This window comes from Saccopteryx bilineata, chromosome 1, assembly GCF_036850765.1.
Source record: "Saccopteryx bilineata isolate mSacBil1 chromosome 1, mSacBil1_pri_phased_curated, whole genome shotgun sequence".
Lineage (NCBI taxonomy): Eukaryota > Metazoa > Chordata > Mammalia > Chiroptera > Emballonuridae > Saccopteryx > Saccopteryx bilineata.
This window is the reverse complement of record NC_089490.1, coordinates 20,384,196-20,407,628: the sequence shown is the minus strand read 5'-3', so window position 1 is coordinate 20,407,628 and position 23,433 is coordinate 20,384,196. Positions and strand designations below refer to the sequence as shown.

Genomic DNA, 23,433 nt, shown 5'->3' with positions numbered 1-23,433 from the left:
CTCACCAGCTCAAGCCCAAAGGTTGCTGGCTTGAGCATGGGGACACTGGAACAACCCTGGTCAAAGCAAAATGTACGAGAAGCTCAAAGCACAACTAAAGTGAAAGCAACTATGAGTTGATGCTTCTCACATTCTTTCTCCCTTCCTGTCTCTCTCTCAAAAAATATTATCTTTATTATTGTAACCTGACTTTTGTTGTATATGTATGAAAGGTTAAGAACTAGAAACATGTCCACAACGAGGCATTTTCGAGGTCACTCACAAAGCTCCTTTAGTCAGCTGTTTTGCCGCGGGCCTCTTTTGTCCTCCCGAATGACCATCCACCTGAAGACAAAACACCCCTTATTAGTCCCTTTTGTTGGGAAAAATAAGCAGAATACAGTTACACATACAGGTTACTATATTTTTAATACTTTCAATTCCCTATCAAGAGTATATGCTAAGAATGTAGACATTGACCTGCTAAAAAATAAAGCAAGCCAGTCCACAGGCCCACGCAGCGAAGTCACACTGTGTCAATATGACCGGAAGCTGTATTGTCAGTTACCTGGGAGGACTCGGCCCGGACTTGAAAGCCTGAGTCCCAGCTCCCTCTACAAACGCAGTGCTATATTTGTGAAGAAGTGTATTTGTGGGTACCAACTCCATGCACATCTGCACATTCAGAAGACAATGCTTGGTTCATCTTCTCAGTGGGAAGTGAGGGAGCGAACACTTTGGAGCTCCTGTTTTGCACAGATAGGTATGTACTCTAGCTGCATTTCTGTGTCACATTAAGGAAACAAATACATCTACGTCAGAACCTGAGAACTAAACCACACCTTTCACTCAGTGGTCCAGGCAGCCGGACTATAACAAGCTTCATTAAACTATTAATTACTAAGTTTGATGGAGAAGAAACAAAGGCCTTAGCCAGCTGAAAACAAAACTTTTCTCTTCCACAGTATGGTGTATAGAGATGTGTTGTAGAACTGGACACCTGAAACCTGTATAATTATGTTACCCAGTGTCACTATAATAAAGTCAATTAAAAAAACAAACAAAAAAAAGCCTGAACAAGTGGTAGTGCAGTGGATAGAGCGTCGGACTGGGACGCGGAGGACTGAAACTCCGAGGTCGCTGGCTTGAGTGCAAGCTCATAGACATGACCCCATGGTCGCTGGCTTGGGCCCAAAGGTCACTGGCTTAAAGCCCAAGGTCGCTTGCTTGAGCAAGGGGTCACTTGCTCTGCTGTAGCCCCCGAGTCAAGGCATATATAAGAAAGCAATCAATGAACAACTAAGGAACCACAGTGAAGAATTGATGCTTCTCATCTCTCTCCCTTCCTGTCTGTCTGTCCCTAGCTATCCCTCTCTCTGACTCTGTAAAAAACAACAACAGGTTGGCTCAGTGGTAGAGCGTCGGCCTGGCGTGCAGGAGTCCCGGGTTCGATTCCCAGCCAGGGCACACAGGAGAAGCGTCCATCTGCTTCTCCACCCCTCTGCCTCTCCTTCCTCTCTGTCTCTCTCTTCCCCTCCCGCAGCCAAGGCTCCATTGGAGCAAAGATGGCCGGGGCGCTGAGGATGGCTCTGTGGCCTCTTCTCAGGCGCTGGAATGGCTCTGATTGCGGCAGAGCGATGCCCCAAGATGGGCAGAGTATCGCCCCCTGGTGGGCATGCTGGGTGGATCCCGGTTGGGCGCATGCGGGAGTCTGTCTGACTGCCTCCCTGTTTCCAACTTCAGAAAAATACAAAAAAAAACAAAAACAAAAACAACTTTTCCCCTTCCTTTTTAGGTCAGTGTTTGTGTTAAAAGATCATAGAGCCCCTGTCCAGTTGGCTCAGTGAATAGAGTGCTTGGCCCAGCATATGAATGTCCTGGGTTTGATTCCCAGTCAGGGCACACAAGAGAAGCGACCATCTGTTTTTCTCCCCTTTTCTTATCTTCCCCTCTCTCAATCAGTGGCTCGATTGGTTTGAGTGTCACCACCCTCCCCCCAGCACCAAGGATAGCTTTGTTGGTCCCAGAACATCAACCTCAGGTGCTAAAAATAGCTTGGTTGATTCCAGCATCGGCCCAAGGCAGGGGTTGCTGGGTGGATCTTGGTCAGGGTGCATACAGGAGTCTGTCTCACTATCTCCCCTCCTTTCACTTAAAAAAAAAGACTACAGAGACTACTTCATACATTCCTGGTCGTTATGGCAAGAAAAAAAAAAAAATCTCTCAGTAGAACCGAGAGGAACAGATCCACTTTTGATGTTATAATAAGCAACAGCATTCAAAAGTAAACTAGATTTTTTCAATGCCTACTATATGTTAGCTACTGGTATATTATTAATGAATGAAAAAATAATAGCATGTAAACATGTGAGAAATAGAATCACCACATTCATCCTATAAATGTGAACATGACAAGGTCGGACCGCTGGGAAGGCCTGCAGTGAGCATGCTTTTTTTTATACACGAGCACCTGGCTGATTGTGTGGACAGTGCAGGCAGCAACGACTGAGCAGAAAATGACAATACATCCTCGTTCAATGAAGCTGAACATGGAGAAGAAGACTGTCCTACCTGCACGGTTGGCTGGCTGGGAGAGGACCCAACCACTTTTTCCTGCTGTGGTTGTGCGGTGCCTAAGGACGCTGGTATAACTTTGCTTCCAGAATCCTGCCCTGTTAGAAGGTACACATAAGACAATGTTCAACAGAGAAAGTAACTCAGGCCCATTGTATAACCCTCGAGTCCAGTGTATACAGATGATGCGAGACTCTGAAAGGGATTTGCTTGTCATGGATGCTTGATGTGAGCGAGGAGAGCAGGAAGCACATGTATGTTCAAAAGCTCTGGAGGCAGAGTAAGGATTACTGAAGCCTGGTCAGGCAATTCGTAGAAATTCATAAATAAGTAAATAAAAGCTGTGAATGCTATAGTTTCAAATTACCTAAGGTCTGAGGAATAGGCCTCAGACCAGTAATCCGTCAGTATTACCACACCCCCAAATTCTCACAACTTAAGGAAAGGGAGGCCCCAGTAGGGACTGACCAGGGGTGTGCATGTTTTTCTAGTACTTATTGAGCAATACAGGTGTTCAAAGCTTTAGCAAAAATGGAAGACACAGCCCATAGTATTTTTAGTCTCAGGGAGATTCTACAATAACTATACATATGGAAGGAACAGAGGATAGTTATGAAGTCACCGGTGCTGTGTAAGACTAGATCTTATTTCTATGCAGAACATTTTTCACATAACTTAATTGTCATAATTTAGTTAGAAGTATTTTTTTTCTTGCTTAGTCATATATAATATGATGCTACAGGTGCAATGTGGAGAGGATGCAGAAAACAAGGAATGATCAGAATAGAAGTGAGAGCGAGTCAGAACGACCGCTCACAGTGAGGGTTGCGAGGCATGTCCCGGATGTCGGGAGGACGGGGCGGTGCATGCGGGGCAGGGCTCGCCGCTAAGGCTCCTGACCTGGCAGTGCGCTGCTCAAGAGCCCAGGAATCTGGGCTTGCCTCAGGCCATCTGGGGTCTTGGAAGCAGAGATGGGGGAAGTCTGATTCAAACATTTTTTCTGAGCCTGTGAAAAAACAGTACCAAGATGGAAATATTAATTTCATGACTAAAAGCTTTAATAAGAGTTCTTAAAATGCCACATAAGCCATTACTGCCTACCTGGCTCACCTTCAGGTGAGATTACAACCAAAAGTTTTAAAACACTCGCCCGTCACATGGGGAAAATTGCAAGAGTACCTACCTCTTAAAATCTGCAGGCATGGCCCTGGCCGGTTGGCTCAGTGGTAGAGCGTTGGCCTGGCGTACAGGGGTCCCGGGTTCGATTCCCGGCCAGGGCACACAGGAGAAGCGCCCATCTGCTTCTCCACCCCTCCCCCTCTCCTTCCTCTCTGTCTCTCTCTTCCCCTCCCGCAGCTAGGCTCCATTGGAGCAAAGATGGCCCAGGCGCTGGGGATGGCTACTTGGCCTCTGCCCCAGGCGCTAGAGTGGCTCTGGTCCCGAAAGAGCGATGCCCCGGAGGGGCAGAGCATGGCCCCCTGGTGGGCAGAGCGTCGCCCCCTGGTGGGCGTGCCGGGTGGATCCCGGTTGGACGCATGCGGGAGTCTGACTGTTTCTCCCCGTTTCCAGCTTCAGGAAAAAAAAAAATCTGCAAGCATAATGACACAAAATAAACAAATAAAATCTGCAGGCACACTGCATTCTGCGCACAGAACCGCTCCTGGCGCTCAGACACAGAGGCTGAGCTGGGAACCGTTCCATCCCCGGTCATCTCACACCACACCTGCAAGGATTAGGACCCTGACTGTCAGTCTCTTCCAGGTGTCTGCACTCCGAGCACCTGGTCAGGGCCCAAGCACCCCTAAGTCTACCATCAATGCTCACTGGTTGTCTGTGCAGATGATCTAAAGCAGTGGTTTTCTACTGCTGGTCCACAGATCGGTCCACCAGAAATTTGATGCTGGTCCATGAAAGAGTTAACCACCCTGACGTTGTATGAAGGTTTTAGACCCAGTGATAGCCGAATTCACTTATGTTCAGGCTGATTTCTTCCTTAGACGTCCCCAAAATAATTCTCCTATTTTCACCAGTCCCTAAGTGTCAAAAGGTTGAAAACGACCGGGCTACATTTCACCCCTGCTGTCTGGTCTGTCTCTAGTCTGCATCATGTCAACATCAGGTGGCATATGACCATGTAATATAAAGTAGACTGAATATTAGCCTAGGCAAATATTATTAGGAAAATCAATTTGGTATTTAAGTTGTTATGTGCTTCTTTTCTATAATGAGGAAGGTAAATTGGATGATGTTTAAGGACTATCAAGTTCCTTTTCACTCCCTTCAAAACAGGTAAAAAAAAACCCAAAAAATGACAACAAAAAAAGAAACAAAATAAAGTCCCCTGTCATTCTAAAAACTGTTATCTCTATAATACATTTAAGGGAAGACAATAAAGGGCTTTTAAATTACTTTCAATTTTTAATCCTCTATGTTATTACTACTTCATATTGCCTTGCCTAATCTAATGTTTTTCCTTTGGTTTTATACTTTGTAAATCATCAGTAGATTCAGTGTCGTCTGACCATCTCCATGGGGGACTTAAACTAGAAATATGGAGGTCGTGGTGTCTGTCACCATTTCAGCCAAATAAGTAGAGATGGGTTGAGTCTTTTATGGGCGCTTTATTCAGATGGCCAGAGATCTGAGGAGATGGGGTTCATGTACCCAAACCCGTCTTAACCCCTCCCCTGAGCCAAACGTTTTATAAGGGGAAGAAGAGGGCAGGTAAGGTTTTTGGAATTTCAAGGGAGAGTTAATTAGATCATAGTCAAAATTAACTGGATCGTAGTCAGAGGGCGTCCATCCTCGGAGCACAAAGGCTTTGCCTGCAGTCCTTTGGGGCACAAAAGTGTGTGTTAAGTCCTGTGGGCCTGGTCAGGCGTCCCAGTTCCCGGAACCAAGCTCAGACTTGCACTAACTATCGTGCCCACTGACCATAACCAAAGCCACCATTACTTCAGCTAAACTTTTAACTCGTGAGCTCTCCCTACCCATTAGAGTCAGACACAGCCCCTAGTTCACTCTTTCATTGTCAGGAAAGGCCAGGCCTCAGCACTCTGGGCAGACAGGCAGTGAGTTCTCAGTAAGAAAAGCCCGAGGGGAGAAGTGCCAGTTTTCACAGCATTTCCCCTAGAGTGTGATGTCACACCCTCCCACTGTGGGGACTCTCTTCACCTGGAGGACACCTGGTTGTGGAGAGGCCCCAGACAAACAGTGAATATAGGCCTTCCTCACAAAGATTTCCCTTCTCCCAGTCCAGTTGTCCTCCCTCCTCCCAGGAGCTATCAACTTTCTCAGTGCATAGAGCTTTGGCCCAAGGTGCGGAAGTCCTGGGTTCGATCCCTGGTCAGGGCACACATGAGAGGCGACAACCTGCTTCTCTTCCTCTCCCTCTCCCCTTTATCTCTCTCTTCTCCTCCCACAGTCCGTGGCTTGATTGGTCCAAATATCAACCCCAGGTGGGGGATGCTGGGTGGATCCCGGTCGGGGCGCATGTGGAAGTCTATCTCCCCTCCTCTCGCTTAAAAAATAAAATAAAATAAAAAACACAAACAAACACAGTCTTTGCCCTCTGAAAGTTTCCCATCCAGAAAACACCCAGGCCCACACAAACATTCAATCGGTGCCCTATAATTATAGCGTCCAACCTCAACTGGGCCCTCTTGCCTGTCTAGCAACCCTTTCTTTCCCCTCGCCAGCTCCATTGCTCATTTTCCACTGAATCCTATTTCATTATTTTCAAACCTGTAAGCCAGGTCCGTCCTTTCCCTTCTTCCCTTCTCTTCTTTAGTTACAATGAAAGAGGCATTCCTCCTTTTTTCTACAAAGCATCCTACCACTACTCTGATTTTTCCACGAGAGAGAAAGAAAGAAGCATTAACTCATTGTTCCACCCAGCTGTTCCATTTAGTTGTACACTTATGATTGCTTTGTGTACATGCCCTGACCTGGGATCGAACTTGCAACCTTGGTGTACCAGGATGAAAAAATAATTCCCTTGATCCCACACATCCTTTAGTTACTGCTGTCTCTGTTACTTTCATTTTTTCTGAAAGCTGTCTGTACACACCGCACCTCCCGCTCCCTTGTCTATTGCAATGGGCTTTTGCACCTATCATTCCACAAAAACAAACCTTACCAAGGTCAACTGCTGCCTCCTTATTGCTAAATCTGGAATGTCAGCAACATTGCAGTCCTTATCTCCATGGACTGCTCAGGGACACTTCCCTGTGGACCTCTTCCCTCCTATCTGCAACATTCTCTTTCCTTAGCTTCCAAAATGCTGAACCCGACTCATCTTCTTCCTCCTCCTTTCTGGACCCTCTGAGTCTCACCTGACACCTCTTTCTGTGTGTCCCCTAAATGTTGAGGTGCTTTGGGGTTCTTTTCCAGCCACTTTTTCTCCTCTATTTACATACTCTCTCTGATCCATTTCACTCTCTTCCACGGCTTCGATGACAACTTATATTCTGATTGTCCCAGTAGAGCCCGAGGTCTACGTAGATCAAGTGTCTCTGATTCGACTTCCCTGTGCAGTGGGACACTCCTGCTCATCAGCAGGCTGGCGGCCTCTTCGAGACTACTCTTGAGGTGGCTGTGAGGGTTCTACTTATTAGGGCTGACACCAATTGCCACCGGAGGAAAGACGACTGACACACAAGTTAGTTGCAAGAATCACACAGGCAGTTTATTGCTCATAAATCCTTTCGGCGTGCCTGGGTACAGCTTAAGGGGGCCTGTCAGTGTGCTCCTCTCGGCTGTCTTTGGTCAGTCCACGTACACACTGAAGTGTGGGTGACTACTGCAGCAGGGGCCCCTTAGCTTTAGAACCTTTTCTGGCCAACGCCTTCTAACAGGTGTCAATCTACAGGATTATCACCTCAAACGACCTTTTTGGGAGTTCCTCGAAGGGAGCCCTTTTTATGATAATTTACTGAAATGTTACATCAAGCCAATTTTAAGATGTTCCTAGGGAAGGCTCCTAGGGTTGTCTACGTCAACCCATAGTTATGACATTAAGCCACGTCTTATCTATATGTAACTTCACACACACACTGACTGAGCCCAGCGCGAAAGGCAGAGTCTGTTTATCATATCTGTACACTCTAGATTAATTCCTATCCAGACGGCATAACTTTATTTAATTTCCTTAACTGCTTTTAATATCATATCCTAATTGTTTTTATATACCTTCCATATTTTTCTATATTTCTATATATTTAATTACTATAACCTTATATTACTGTAACACTGACCAATCCCATTCTGCCCATATGCTTTGGTATGTATAGCTGTTTATTATACAATTGATTGTCTTACAGGCACCTTAGACTTGACGTATTTATCCTAAATAAACTCATAACTTCCCTTCAAACCATATGCTCTATCTCAGTGACCCTGGGTATCCCTGTCAGAAACCTGTGTGTTCCTGACATCTTATTCTTCTACTACCACCAATTAACTGAAAGTTCTGTCTCTCCTAATTGTCCCAAATCCATTAATTTCTCATCATCTCTACTGCCACCAGACTAGTCTAGGTCTTCACTATTTCATGCTTAGATAAGGACACTGGCTACTTTATGGGACAGACCAGGTCCTGGACGATGCAGTCCCTGCTCACCTCTCCCACCGAAACCTTCCACACCCCTTGAACATGGTTTCCTCCCCTGCAGCGCCACGGTCTCCTCTTCCTCCAGGCTTTGCACGTGCTGTTTCCACCAGCTGCACATTCTCCACGCAGGACCTCTCTTGCTGGATAGCTCTTCCTTCTCCCTTCGAAGGTCTTGGTCAAAAGCCAATGTCAGGGAACCCTTTCCCAACCATCTGATTTGGGTTACAGACTCCTTTTCAGAACATGGCGCTCTGACTACTTCCACCAAAGCACTTACATATCGGAGTGGGCCCTGGCTTATCTGCCTCCTGCCCTGCAATAGATTATTGTGTCCCTGGGAAGAGCCCAGGGCTGGCCACGGCGGGTGCTGAAGTACTGTTACTACACTTGATCATACCCAAAAGGCAAAGAATCGATATACTGAAATACTGTTGAATGACTGGATCATACTGTATTTCCCATGTATAAGGTGCTCCCATGTATAAGACGCACCTTAATTTTGGGGCCCGAAATTTGAAAAAAAAAAGTACTACATAAAGTTATTGAACTCAAGTTTCATTCATCATAAAATTCATACAACTGCTCACCCACATGAAAAAATGGGAAATGCAAGTAAAACATCTACAACTATAAGATGCACCCAGTTTTTAAATCCCAAATTTTTTGAAAAACGGTGCATTTTATACATGGGGTAATACGGTAAATAGCCATCCAGTGGTCAAGACAAAAAAAGTGCAGAGAAGAAATCCTGGAGGGACTGAAAGAGGCTTTATTCTTAGGGGCTTTGGGTGGGGCACTGAAAGAGGGGAAGTTGTTAGTCCTGACAGGAAAGGACATTCAATGAATACCCATCAGCAAAGGCCAAGGCTCACTAGAGTCCCAACAACGGGGTCAGCCTGTTCAACCGGAGGGTTTCGGACTGGAGAGGCTTACCTGCCGAACGGGCAGAGGTTCGTGCTTTCTCTCTGGCAACAGGAAGCTCCCAAGTGATTTAGTTCAGGTCACCAAACAAATGTTTTAGGAAGATTAATGGGGTGGAAATCAGGCTTTCGGAAGAGAGTTAGGGCAGGTTAACCACCCAGACGATTGTTATTTGTTCCAGTTGTCTAATTAGGATAAGAATGGGCCTTGGGGCCTAGCGTGCGGAGGACCCGGGTTCGATTTCCGGCCAGGGCACACAGGAGAAGCGCCCATTTGCTTCTCCACCCCTCCGCCGCGCTTTCCTCTCTGTCTCTCTCTTCCCCTCCCGCAGCCAAGGCTCCATTGGAGCAAAGATGGCCCGGGCGCTGGGGATGGCTCCTTGGCCGCTGCCCCAGGTGCTAGTGTGGCTCTGGTCGCAACATGGCGACGCCCAGGATGGGCAGAGCATCGCCCCCTGGTGGGCAGGGCGTCGCCCCATGGTGGGCGTGCCGGGTGGATCCCGGTCGGGCGCATGCGGGAGTCTGTCTGACTGTCTCTCCCTGTTTCCAGCTTCAGAAAAATGAAAAAAAAAAAAAAAAAGAATGGGCCTTGGAAATCATCCAGGCCAGTGGTTCTCTCTCCTGGTTGGACTCTAGACTCACTTGGGGAGTTCTGATGCCTAGAGCCCTTTCTCCAGACTGTTTAAATTAGAATTTATGGAGGTGAGGCCCAGGCACTATTCTTTCTGAGAGGCAGAGAGAGAAAGAGACAGGAACATTGAGCTGCTCCTGAATGCGCCCTGACCGGGAATCGCACCGGCCACCTCCGCACTCCGAGACAATGCTCCAACCAACCCAGTTATCTGGCCAGGGCTCCAGGCACCCATATTTTTACAAAACTCCCTGGGAAATAAATAAAAGCTCCCTGTGTGATTCTATTGCACAGCTAGGGTTCCTCATTTTCGAGGACAGAAATCTAGGGCTCAGAGAACTAAGATACAAAGTTAGACAAAACCTGTCAGTGGCAAAGCAGGACCTACAAGTGAGAGCTCACTCCTAATCCAATTCGTTTGCCCCAATATATCACAGTCCCTCCTTCGTCTAGCCCAGGGTGTGGATGCCGAAGAGCAGAGAGATGGAAGCAGTGTGGTGTAGACAGCTAGCAGGTAAAGTCTGCCTTTAGAGTGAGCCAGGGAACTCAAGAGTTAAAATTTTAGCTTGAGTAATGGTGGCTTTAGTTATGGTCAGTGGGCATGATGGTTAATGCAAGTCAAATCTTTGGTCCAGATGCAGGGATACCTGACCAGGCCCACAGGACTTAACGAGATCTGAGACCTGCCAGTGATCCACCTTTGTACCCAGGGGACTGCAGCAGGGCTTCTGTGCTCCAGGGAGCAACCTCTGACTATGATCCAATTATCTGACTGACTACTTACCCTTTTTTCCCCCTTATAAAAAGGGTTCGCTGGGGACCAGAGGGTTAAGATGATTTGGGAACAAGCCCCTGTCTCCCCAGAGTGCCGGCCATCTGAATGAAGTGCCCATAAAGATTCAATCCCTGTCTTTGCTTTTTGGCTTACTCGGTGACAGGCAGCATGAACTCTGATATATTTCTGGTTTCAAGAGCAATCTGCCCATGCTCTGAACCTCCCCCTTCTTGACTGCGAAATGGGAACAATATTGCTACTTGTAGCCCCATGGTAAGAACTAGAAATAATACGTGTAGCCCCTGGCCTCGTACCTGTTTTTAATACTATAATATGAACATGGTTTTTATTTTTTCATTATTATTGGAATGGATGGATATGAGACACCCAAAGAACTTTCGGGATTTGGCCTGACCAGGCAGTGGCGCAGTGGATAGAGTATCGGACTGGGACGCGTTGGACCCAGGTTCGAGACCCGAAGGTCGCCAACTTGAGCACAGGCTCACTGGTTTGAACAAGGTTCACCAGCTTGAGTTCAAGGTCGCTGGCTCAAGCAAGGGGTCACTGAAGGCCCACGGTCAAGGCACAGATGAGAAAACAATCAATGAACAACTAAGAAGCTGTAATGAAGAATTGATGCTTCTCATCTCTCTCCCTTCCTGTCTGTCCCTATCTCTCTTTCTCTCTCTCTCTCTCTCTCTCTCTCTCTCTCTCTCTCTCACACACACACACACACACACACACACACACACACACACACACATGAAATTTCAGGAACTGGTAATTCAGTAAAGGTTTAGAAGGGGAGGGAAAACCAGAATGCTAGATTCTAGACAGTGGTAAACAGGCTGAGGTAGAGCAGGACAGGGAATGAGGGAGGGCAGGTGGCTGGAGACTAAAGCTTGGTAGGCACTCCTCTCAAGGAATTTAAAATCTACTAAATCTTTTTGTGATCTAAGGAGATTTGGATTTTAATTTATTTACTTTTGTTTGGTAGGCTAAACTCTTACAAATCTCCTCCTTTAATCACTGACTTTTGAATATTAATCCATTTACAGGAAAGTTTAAATCCCGTAAATTACTCTCTGCATTAAGAGATTTAAGTTCCCAGGGCTCCCTGGAGAAATGGCTGATTCTAAGTCTAGGCAAGGTAATCACAAGACAAGCCTACAACATCTTGTTCCACAAAGCGCTCAGAGATGGGAATGTGTCGAAAGTAAAGAAGCCGGCTTAAGCAGGCCTCCACCGATCAAATTTGGAACAATTTAAACACCAAAAAGAATAATGAAAGCATTAGACTGCAACACATTCAATACAAAAAGAACACATGATCTTTTAGATATACACTAAAATATTACAGGTAAACTTAGATCTGGATTAGATTCAAAATCATATTGGACAGGAGGAGAGAGAGCGGGGTACGGACGAGACAAGAATGGCTGGCGTGCACTGCCCTGATTCAGCCTGGGGCTAATTCCATTATTATTGATACATCGACTTCGATTCATGTTTAAAATTCCCCATAATAAAAAGTGTTTTTTGTTTTTGTTTTTAGAGAGAGAAAGAGGTAGGGAGGAAGAGAGAGAGAGAGAGATAGAGCTTACACTCATAGTTGTACTTTTTTAGCTGTTCATTGACTGCTTCTTGTATGTGCTTTGACCAGTGACCCCGTGCTCAAGCCAGAGACCTTTGGGCTCAAGCCAGCAACCTAGGGATCATGTCAATAATCCCATGCTCAGGCCCTGGCTGGTTTTCTCACTGGTTAGAGCGTTAGCCTGGTGTGTGGATGTCCTGGGTAAAATCTCTGCTCGGGCACACATGAGAAGTGACCATCTGCTTCTCTCCCCCTTCTCTCTCTCTTCCCCTCTCACAGCCAGTGGCTCAATTGGTTCAGGAGTCAGCCTGGGCACTGAGGATAGCTCGGTTGATTTCAGCATTGGCCCCACACGGGGGCTGCCAGGTGGGTCCTGGTCGGGTCTCACACAGGACGCTATCTATCCTTCTCTCACTTAAAAAAAAAAAAAAAAAAAAGATCCCATGCTCAAGCTGGTGACCCTGCACTCAAGCTGGTAACCTCAGGGTTTTAAACCTGGCTTCTCAGAATTTCAGGTCAACATTCTACCCACTGCACCACCACTGGTCAGGCAATAAAAGTTTTAAGATGATGCAAAAAAAGCCTGACCTGTGGTGGCGCAGTGGATAAAGCGTTGACCTGGAATGCTGAGGTCGCCGGTTCGAAACCCTGGGCTTGCCTGGGCAAGGCACACATGGGAGTTGATGCTTCCTGCTCCTCCCCACTTCTCTCTGTCTCTATCTCTATCTCTCTCTCCTCTCTAAAATGAATAGTCTTAAAAAAAATTTTTTTTAAAAGATGCAAAAAAATGAAAAATAAGCCTCACCTGTAGAGGCGCAGTGGATCAAGTGTCGACCTGGAATGCTGAGGTTGCCAGTTTGAAACCCTGGGCTTGCCCGGTAAAAGCACATACTGAGAAGCGACTATGTACTATGAATTGATGCTTCCCACCCTTCTCCTCTCCCTAATCAATCAATAAAATATTTTAAAAAAATAAATAAAAAATAAAAACTTCGTGTATTACTCAAAAAAAGAAGAAAAGAAAAAAACACAGGAGGGAATGGAAAAAATCCTAGCTAGTAACTGTAGATAGGATAACACAATTAGAAAACCATTTTGCAACCATTGATATAATGTTTGGGTGAGAATTATCAATGGAGTCTCAATCAGTGGGTGAGAGGCTGGGGAACAGGATAGTCACGCGGTCCTAAAACACCATCCTAGAGATCATTTCCTTACAAAGGGGACAGGGTGCCTTTGAGTACCGTAAGGAGAAACCTGGTGGAGGCCACCTTGACCATGTGATCACACTCCGAATCACCAATAATGGGACAAGCCAACATTATGTGTCATGCCAAAAACCATCTAGCCTAAATCTAATCACAAGGTGACAGACAGCTCTCCACTGAGAGCCCCTCTACAAGATAATTGATGTGGGCTGCTGTAGACTAAAGAGACAGACAGTAAGTGAAATGAGTGCTCCCGGACTGGTTTCTAGAGGGAAGCATTATAGTAAAAGGCATTAATGGGTTACATGGAAGGAATCGGGTATAATTTTATTGTAGTAATATTAAATTTCTTGGGTGTAATGGTGGTGTTGTGGTTGTGCTGAAGAAAGTCCTTGTTCGTAGGAGCTACCTGCTGAAGTATTTAGGGATAACAGATCATGACATTTGCAATTTACTTTCAGACGAGATTGGGCGCATTCAGGGTGGTATGGCCGTAGACTGTAATTTACTTTCAAACAAGTCAGAGAAAAAAGTATATGTACATGTGTGTCTGTGTGTACCATACAGACACTGTACACACAGACACACAGATAAACCAAACACTGCAAAACAAACACCTGGTGAATCCAGGTGAATCCAGGTGAATGGTTTACTATACCCTTCCAGCTTTTCTGTGGCTCTGAAAGTCTCCATAATGGAAAAGGCGGGGTGGGGACTCCCTTCACTCTACCAGAGCTGGTTATATTGCCTGCAGGACAGGAGGGCAGGGGGAGGCAGACTTTCACTGTAGTGTGCACCTTTCTGGACCTTTTGAATTTTGAACCAAACAAAGGTATTATCTATACCAAAATAAAGTTTATATTTAAAAACTTATGCCTCTGGCCTGCCCTGTGGTGGCGCAGTGGATAGAGTGTTGACCAGGAGTGCTGAGTTCACAGTTTTGAAACCCCAGGCTTGCCCAGTCGAGGCACATACGAGAAGCAAGTATTATGAGTTGATGCTTCTTGTCCACCCCCGCTCTCTAAAATCAATAAATGAAATCTTTCAAAATAAATAAATAAAAAATAAAAACTTATGCTTCTGTAATATTAACTCTTTATAGTATCAAAGCTTGCTGAGCCTGACCAGGCGGTGGCGCAGTGAATAGAGCGTCGGACTGGGATGCAGAGGACCCAGGTTCGAGACCCCGAAGTCGCCAGCTTGAGCGCGGGCTCATCTGGTTTGAGGAAAAGCCCACCAGCTTGAACCTAAGGTCGCTGGCTCCAGCAAGGGGTTATTCAGTTTGCTGAAGGCCCGCAGTGAAGGCACATATGAGAAAGCAATCAATGAACAACTAAGGTGTTACAACGTGCAATGAAAAACTAATGATTGATGCTTCTCATCTCTCTCCATTCCTGTCTGTCTGTCCCTGTCTATCCCTCTCTCTGACTCACTCTCTGTCTCTGTAAAAAAATAAATAAATAAATTTAAAAAAATGTTTAAAAAAAAAAAGCTTGCTGAATTAAATTTCCCCAGACAAACACTAAAGTCCCCTGATTATGGTATTTTTGTTCATTAAATGTTCTATAAAGTAATAAATTATAGAAATTTTATAGAGAAATTATAGTTTCTAGAAGAGTTGCTATCGGTGTCCCCAAGTTTAAACACTAGAGGGCGCCTCGCACTGCTTTCTCATTCGTGCTGCATGCGAGGCTGAGTCCCCGCTCCAACACGTGTGACAGCTCAGCTGTCCAGAAAACCTACAACAGGAACACCCTCGACAGGGTGTTCAGCATGCAAATGGCCTACTTCCCAATACTTTTTTGGCATTAAAAATCACGAAAAAATAACTCTGGAGCTGCCAATGTAGGCTTCTTGTTATCTTTGAATAACTGAAACATTTGGGAGTCACAGAGATCCCCCCCACACACTGAAGTGTTATTTTATTTATTAAATTCATTAATTTATATTTTTTGAAGCTTTATTTTTTGAAAAAAGGAAAGAAAACGAAATGACCATGCTGTGGCTGATTAGGTATAATTAATTATAAGAAGCATTTAAAACAAATCAATACATAGTGATATAAAATTATCCGCAAGTAGTACTTGCACTTGCTTGTATTCTCTGGAAAAAACACAGGACCTAGAAACAGTGTTGGCCTCGGGGAGGAAAACTTGGGGAAGGACAACTAACATTTCACTCTAAACTATTTTGGAACTGTTTTTAATTTTTAATTTAATTTAATTTAATTTATTTTTTTAAGAGAGGCAGGGAGGGAGAGGCAGAGCTGCTCCCGTAGGTGCCCTGACTGAGGATCGAACCGGCAACCCCTGTGCTCTGGGGTGATGCCCCAACCAACGAGCCATCGGCCAAGGCTTGATGTTCACTGACTGTTAGAGAGACGGAGAGGCAGGGCGAGGGAGGGAGGGGGAGGGAAGCAGTCATGTTGTCCACGCAGCTGTGCACTGTTTGGGTGCTGCCCGTGTGTGCCCTGACCTTGCTGTTTTGGGAGGATGCCCTTAACTAACTTAAGGTAACTGGCCAGGGCTGTTTTTAATTTTTAATTTTAAAAAATTAATTTTTTATTTACTGATTTTAGAGAGCAAGGGAGAGAGAGAGAGAGAGAGAGACATCGATTTGTTGTTCCATATATGCATTCATTGATTGATTCCTGTATGTGCCCTGACCGTGGTCAAACCCACAACCTTGTGTATTAGGACAATGCTCTAACCAACTGAGTTATCTGGTTAGGGCTGTTTTTAATTTTTTACCAATGATGTTTTACTTTTTTTTTTTTTAAAGATTTTCTTTATTGAGAAAAAGGTGTGGGGGGAGCAGGAAGCATCCTAGTTATTGCTTCTCATATGTACCTTGACTGGGCAAGCCCGGGGTTTCAAACCAGTGACCTCAGTGTTCCAGGTTGATGCTTTATCTTATCTACTGCACCACCACAGGTCAGGCGTGTTTTATTTATTTATTTTTTTAAATCCACAAAAATCGTTTGATAAATGCTGCCTAGACATCATCTTCCTTATGAAGGGTAAGTCTTTAAAACTAGAGAAAATGTGAATAAATCTATAATTCTACACCCAGAGAATTGTTGTTAATGTTTTTCTTTTTTTTTGTTTGTTTTTGGTTTGTTTGTTTTTTATGGCAGAGACAGAGAGAGTCAGACAGATAGGGACAGCAGACAGGAAGGGACAGAGATAAGAAACATCAATTCTTGTTGCGGCTCCTTAGTTGTTCATTGATTTCTCATATGTGCCTTGACCAGGGGACTACAGGAGACCAAGTGACCCCTTGCTCGAGCCAGTGACCTTGGGCTGAAGCTGGTTAGCGTTGCTTAAACCAGATGAGCCCGTATTCAAGCTAGCGACCTTGGGGTCTCGAACCTGGGTCCTCCACATCCCAGTCCTACGCTCTATCCACTGCGCCACCGCCTGGTCAGGTGAATTGTAGTTAATGTTATAGTGCATTTCTAATTGAGTTTCTGGGTGTTGTAAGCAAGAAGGTGTTCTGTTTTCTAATTTGCCATTTTGTCTCTCCCCATCATTATTCTAAAAGTTAAAACAAATTGTTCACTAAATATTTTATATTTTAACATGCATTTTAATTATTTTACATTTAAGTGTGCACTTAAAATTATTTTGTAAGCCTTTCCCCTAATCTTTAATTATATTTAAATGACTATCATCATGCCCAATCATTCTATGATTTGACATTTGAGTTTTTAGAATTTTTTTTGCAACACTTTGAGTGCAAAGAGTATCTATTTGGAGCAAGAAAGGAGAGGCAATAACGAAATATACATGTATCTGCTTAGTTGTACAAAAATAATATAGAATAAATAAACTAGGAACTAATGAGGTTGGTAAATATAAGGGATGGTGAGAACTGGCAGGAAAGGATGGGGGCGAGGGCAGGGAGGCGGGTCGGGAGTAAGACTGTTCCCGGCATGCCCTCTGCATAGCCCTGACTTCTGGGACCATGCTAATGATTCGTGTGTTCAAACAAATTAAATAGATAAAATCACTAAGAATAGTGGGGTAGGAATCCTAAAATGAAATATGAACAGAACTATACTTCAAATGACTAGCATACCAAGAGAGAAAAAGAAAAGAAGTAATCCCAAGTAAGTTTTTTTTTTTGTATTTTTCTGAAGCTGGAAACGGGGAGGCAGTCAGACAGACTCCCGCATGCGCCCGACCGGGATCCACCCGGCACACCCACCAGGGGGCGATGCTATGCCCATCCGGGGCATTGCTCTGTTGCATCCAGAGCCACTCTAGCGCCTGGGGCAGAGGCCAAGGAGCCTCCCCAGTGCCTGGGCCATCTTTTGCTGCAATGGAGCCTTGGCTGCGGGAGGGGAAGAGAGAGACAGAGAGGAAGGAGAGGGGGAGGGGTGGAGAAGGAGATGGGCGCCTCTCCTGTGTGCCCTGGCCGGGAATCGAACCCGGGACTTCCGCACGCCAGGCTGACGCTCTACCACTGAGCCAACCGGCTAGGGCCCAAGTAAGTTTTAAACGCAGTATTTTGACTATATACATTTAGGCTCAAGATAGAACTGTAAACCAATACTGGCGTCTAATTAGTAGGCTTGTTTTCCATGGTGCTATGGATTAGCAATTGTTTTCTCTAGTGTTAGGCAAGTAAGTAAATAGATTGTGGAGCTGGCTTTCTCACTGTTAGAAAAGGGAGTTACAAATATGGAAAAGAGGGAGACTTGAATAGTGTACCCTGGTGACCCTGGATTAGAATTGGAAGTATCGATATGAACTAGGTAATATAGGTTGATAGATAAATAGCTACAGATACTAGGTACGTGCAACGTGTAAGTCCCAGCTGAGACAACCTCAGCAGCAGTGACTGTGCAGTGCTGAGAGCTTGGTTTCTAAATGCTGTTCTCCACTAGAAGAAATCGGCTCCTTTAAGAAATGGTTGATCCCAGGGCAGGGGCAGGGAAAATAAAAGGTGAACGTGGAACATCTTGTTCTGCCAGAAATTAAAGAACATGCTCAAAGCAAGAAGGAAACATGTCAGGACCAGCAGCCAACTTGGAGGGGTGCCCACTGGCCATTAAATTAAACTGAGTATCAAAATAAATGACTGTAAAAATTCATAACCCACTGATAAAATAAGAATCTATGAGTACATATTAATATAAGTAAACATATAAGTAAATGGGGGAGAAGGAAAAGCTTTTCCTTAGATTACAATGCCAAAAATTAACGCAGAACAAATGATGGAATTAGAAAATCTGTGTTTGGTGACCGTCGTAATAGTAGCTGATTCAGTAATAGCCAACTCAGTCGGAAATTATCAATGGAAGCTTCAGTTTAGTGCATGCAGATCTGATGAGCAACTGGATGTCCACACAGTCCCAGAGCATTTCCCAGAAGAGGGTTAAATGCATCAGATCCCATCTTAAGCAAGTGTGGCGAGTTCACATCACCAGGAATGGAACAAGTCCACATGGTGACTTGTGGCAATCCTACCAAAAATGCATGACCTAAATGTAATCATGAGGAAATATCAGAGAAACCCAAAATAATCCACAAAATAATTAGTTTGCACTCTTTAAAAATATAAAGGGTATGAAAGACAAAGGAAGCAAACCTGTTCCAGATTTAAAGATGTGACAAGAAAAGTAGACAGTAATCCTGGACTGGATCCTGAACCATAAAAACAACACAAAATATTTTTTTCCTTTTTGCTACAAGGGACATTACTGTGAAAATTGACTAAATTTGAATAAGGTCTATAGATTAGACAATAATATTTCTTAGTTTTGATAACTATACTATGCTTATGTGGGGAAATATTCCTGTTTTTAGAAAACAGTATTTAGGGATTAAGAGGGATCATGCCTGCAATTTACTCAAAAAAATTTTTGTGTGTGACCTGGCCGGTGGTGGTGCAGTGGACAGAACATCGACCTGGGACACTGAGGTCCTAGGTTTTTTTTTGTTTTTTAAATTTAATTTTATTTATTCGTTTTTTAGAGAGGAGAGAGAGAGGGAGAGAGGGAGAGAGGGAGAGAGAGGAGAGAGACAGAGAGTGAGAAGGGGGAGGAGCTGGAAGCATCAACTCCCATATGTGCCTTGACCAGGCAAGCCCAGGGTTTCAAACCGGCAACCTCAGCATTTCCAGGTCGACGTTTTATCCACTGTGCCACCACAGGTCAGGCCTGAGGTCCTAGGTTTGAAACCCAAGGTCGCTGGCTTGAGCGTGGGCTCATCTGGCTTATGTGAGGGGTCACCAGCTTGGCCATGGGATCATTGACATGATCCCATCCCATGGTCACTGACTTGAGCCCAGAGGTCACTGGCTCAGCTGGAACCCCCACACTCCTACAGGCACATATGAGAAGCAACTGATGAACAACTGAAGTGACACAACTATGAGTTGATGCTTCTCATCTCTTTACTTTCCTGTCTCTCTCACTAAAAAAAAAATAATTTGTGTGTGGGCCCTGGCTGGGTAGTGCAGCTAGTTAGAGCATCATCCTGATACACCAAGGCTGTGGGTTCAATCCCCATCAGGGCACAAATAAAAATCAACCAATGAATTCATAAATAAGTGAAACAACAAGTTGATTTTTGTTTCTCTCTCTCCCTTGCTCTCTCTCTAAAATAAATAAATGAAAATTTAAAAAGTTCTTATTGCATCTTATCGTTGTAACAAAACAACGTTGAACAAAATGATGTTATTCAAGGATCTACTGTATATAAATTAAAAAAATTTTTTTCCATTGATGAGAGAGAGAGAAGCATCAACTCATTGTTCTACTTAGTTGTCCCATTTAGTTGTGCACTCATTGGTTGCTTCTCGTATGTGCCCTGACCGGGGATCAAACTAGTGACCTCAGCATGTGGGGATGATGCTCTATCCACTGAACAACTGGCCAGGGCTTTCTGTGTGTGTCTGTGGGGGGTGGGTTCCTACTGAATATTTGCTATTTGCCAGGGACTATGCTATGTGTTTTATGTGGATTCATTTAAAAAAATTTTTTTTATTGATTGATTTTTAGAGAGACAGGAAGGGAGAAAGAAACAGAAAAACCAATCTGTTCCTGTATGTGCCCTGGCTGGGGATCGAACCCACAACCTTTGAATATTGGGACGGCACTCTAACCAACCAAGCTATCCGGCTAGGGCTCTCACTTAATTCTCCAAATAGCTCTATGGGGTGGTAGTAATTTTATGTCCGTTTCACTGATGAGGAAAAGTAAGTCTAGAGAAGTAAGTTACGGTAAGACTTTCTCGGAGTCATAAAGCTTAGATTCAAATCCATGAGTCTGACTCTAGAGTCTTCACTGTAAACCACAATGCTATGCTGGATAAAAAAACTTAATTAAGAAGAAAAAAGGCAATCAGTCATAAACTGGGAGCCTAGGATGAACGTTATAGTTTATTAACTACAAACTCCATTTTCCCATTCTGTAATCACCCAGCACTGATCTGGTAAAGAGAACGTACCTGACAGAAGAACGGCTGCGGGGTCCCTGCTCCGGGCGTGGGACTGAAGGTGCTGGCCGGTTTGGAAGCAGCAGCTGGAAGACGATGAGACGCACTGACCGGCGCTGGAGTCCTGTTGGTCTGGGTCAGCGGATCTCCGGTAAAGTTCGATCCTGATGCACCCGACTGAACCGCAGACCCCAGGCTCGGGTGCACGGTGCTGGAGGAGCTCACAGGAAACCGACTAGGTCCTGACATGCTCGTCACTGAGGGCATGGGCGTGAAGCCAGGCCTCCCCTGGGAGACGCTGCTCTGCCCAGGTGACAGGTGTAGTACCGTTGGCGATGCCTGCTGCAAGGGCATCTGTCCACCGACAATCTGAGGAGAGGCGTGATTGACTATCACGGGGCTTCCAGAGGCAGCAAACGTCTGCCCGGACACCAGCTGGACGGCGGCGTTCTGGTTGTTAAGCATCTGTCCGGAATATGGTGGGTTGGTCCTGAGCATGTTGGAAGAATTTCTGTTCAACATGACATGCTCTGAGGCCACTTGGCCAGAAATGAGCTGAGAAGGCTGAGTCTGGAGAAGTTGCCCATTTATGGTCTGGACGTGGTGTACCGAGTTGGAACTGACAGAAAGGCTGGTAGGTACGAGGAACTGACTTTGGGGGGTGTGAGGCTGGCCCATGGGAGAGTGAATGACGATACTGCCTGCAGTGCTGCTCACTGGCTGTGAGGTGACTGGTTTCCTCGCGTTCTGTTGGTTTACGATGTTCACAGACATGTGCGGACCAACGACCGAGCCCTGGGGTGAGTTTGCAGAGGCGAAGGAGATCCCTTGCTGCACGTGATGCTGCTGTATTCCCAGGTTGTTCACATTGTATGTATTCTGCTGACCCATCTGGATAGGCTTTGGCTGGATATTAATTGGAATTTTATTTGAATTTGGTGCAAGACCCCTTTGTATGATGATGTTATGTACAGGTAGAGATGTCTGAAAATTTGTGCTGTTAAATGGAACGGTGACAGGCTGTGCTACTGGACTGGAACTCGAGTTCCCAAACAAGGAGTTGCCATTAGGAGTCTGTCTATGAACCAGAAGCCCTCCGCTCACGTTTGATGGGGCTTGCTGCCCGCTGCCCTTTAGTATGATTTGAGATCCATCTAGGTTATTAATAGTCATCATGGAAGGTTGATTACCAAATGACCCAATTAATTGTATTTGACCAGAACCACTAAGCTGACTGCTATTAGACAAATGCTGGCTGGGAACGCTGATCCCCACGTGTTGCATAAAGCCATGTTGCACACCCACTGTATTGCTTGCAAACGATGCTCCAACAGGCACGTGAGTCACCCCTATAGGCTGCAGCGTCTGACCTGAGTAATTAGAAACATTAGAAGCCTGAGAAAAAGATGCTGATGAAGAAGAATGAAGCTGAGCTTGTGCAAACTGTTGGCTGGAACCTATACTGGCATCCAGATATGCCTCTTCCGCCAGCGTCTGTTCAGTGATATTGGCCTCCTGCAAGGATTTCTGAAGAATGTCGAAAGGTTGGTCCTCACTGAGATCAGGAAGAGGAGAAGACTCAAGTTCATCTTCAAGAAACTGAAGGCTACTTGAAAGTGGCAGTCCATCACTGGGCCCTTCTCCAAGCTGGTTGCTCACAGCTTTGAGGGATGACTTCGGATCAGCATTCTAAACAAACAAACAAACAAAAAAAAGAGCAATATGTTACATGACATACTCAACCTTTGAGAGAGAGTCTTACAAAAAAATTCATCTCAGTTTAGCATATGAATAAAGCATGAGCCTGTTTTTCAAGCATGGCTCTCCAAACTGCTCACCTTATTCTGATACTGTATTTCCTTAGTAATGACACTCAACATTATTTTTGTAATTATTTGCATTCCTTGCTCCGGTAAATTATTTTATAGAAAATAAATAAATGACAGGAACATACTGGTGACTACCTGGAGTTTAGCTTCATTTTTTGAGATACTCGCAGGGGTTTTAATTTTCAGGATTGCTCTCAGTCCAAGGCTTAGGCAGGACTCAGGCCTGGGGGTTGTGTATCGAGGAAACGGCCATATCTAGGCCTTTGTACAACAGGGGTTGAAGTGAAGTTGGGAACTGAGGGTGTCATTCTAATAGAAATCTGGAAGGTATCCCAGATTCAGCCCTGTGTTTCAAGTTTTCTCAAACTCGCGCAGTTCTAACCCCTACCACCCCAGGAAAGATCAGTCCGGGAAAAACACAAGTTTCCCACAAAAAATGAGTAAATGGTCATTTGATGTCTTAGAAGTAATTAGCTTAATAAAATGCTTTAAAAACTATTTCAGTGTCCTAGTCAAAAGTAAGTCTAGCGGCATTTATTTATCAAGCACCCACTGGTGTGTTAGCTTCTGTTCCGAAGGTGTGCTTAGGAAGAGGCACTCCAACTAGAGACCATACGGGCCTGGGAAGAGAACTGAACAGTCCCTCATAAATAAGATACACTCCACTAGCCAGCAGTTTCCCCCGGGACATGTCAAAATTATAAAAGCAAAGATATGGACTCTATGGATCATCTTGGAGCCTCTGGAGGCCTGCTGGAACAGGACATCTGTAATGACAAACAGCCTGTGGCCCGGGGCCATTTTTGCTGGCTATAAGCGGGGTCTCCGGAACCAGAGGGAGCAGACAGCTCTTCGTAAATCTGAAGG

The 23,433-nt window shown here is 45.0% G+C and overlaps 1 protein-coding gene across 7 annotated transcripts in view; it reads right to left on the bottom strand.

Annotated features, from left to right (window-relative positions):
• The window catches only part of BICRAL (BICRA like chromatin remodeling complex associated protein), a 215,157-nt gene that overhangs the window by 9,893 nt on the left and 181,831 nt on the right, over window positions 1-23,433 (bottom strand). For all 7 annotated transcript variants that reach the window (XM_066249430.1, XM_066249010.1, XM_066249514.1 and 4 more), the window contains 4 exons: window positions 20,750-22,426; window positions 3,454-3,559; window positions 2,551-2,651; window positions 263-324 (listed from right to left, as the gene is read on the bottom strand). In XM_066249430.1, coding sequence (XP_066105527.1) covers window positions 263-324; window positions 2,551-2,651; window positions 3,454-3,559; window positions 20,750-22,426 — 1,946 coding nt within the window. The remainder of the gene's footprint in view (window positions 1-262; window positions 325-2,550; window positions 2,652-3,453; window positions 3,560-20,749; window positions 22,427-23,433) is intronic.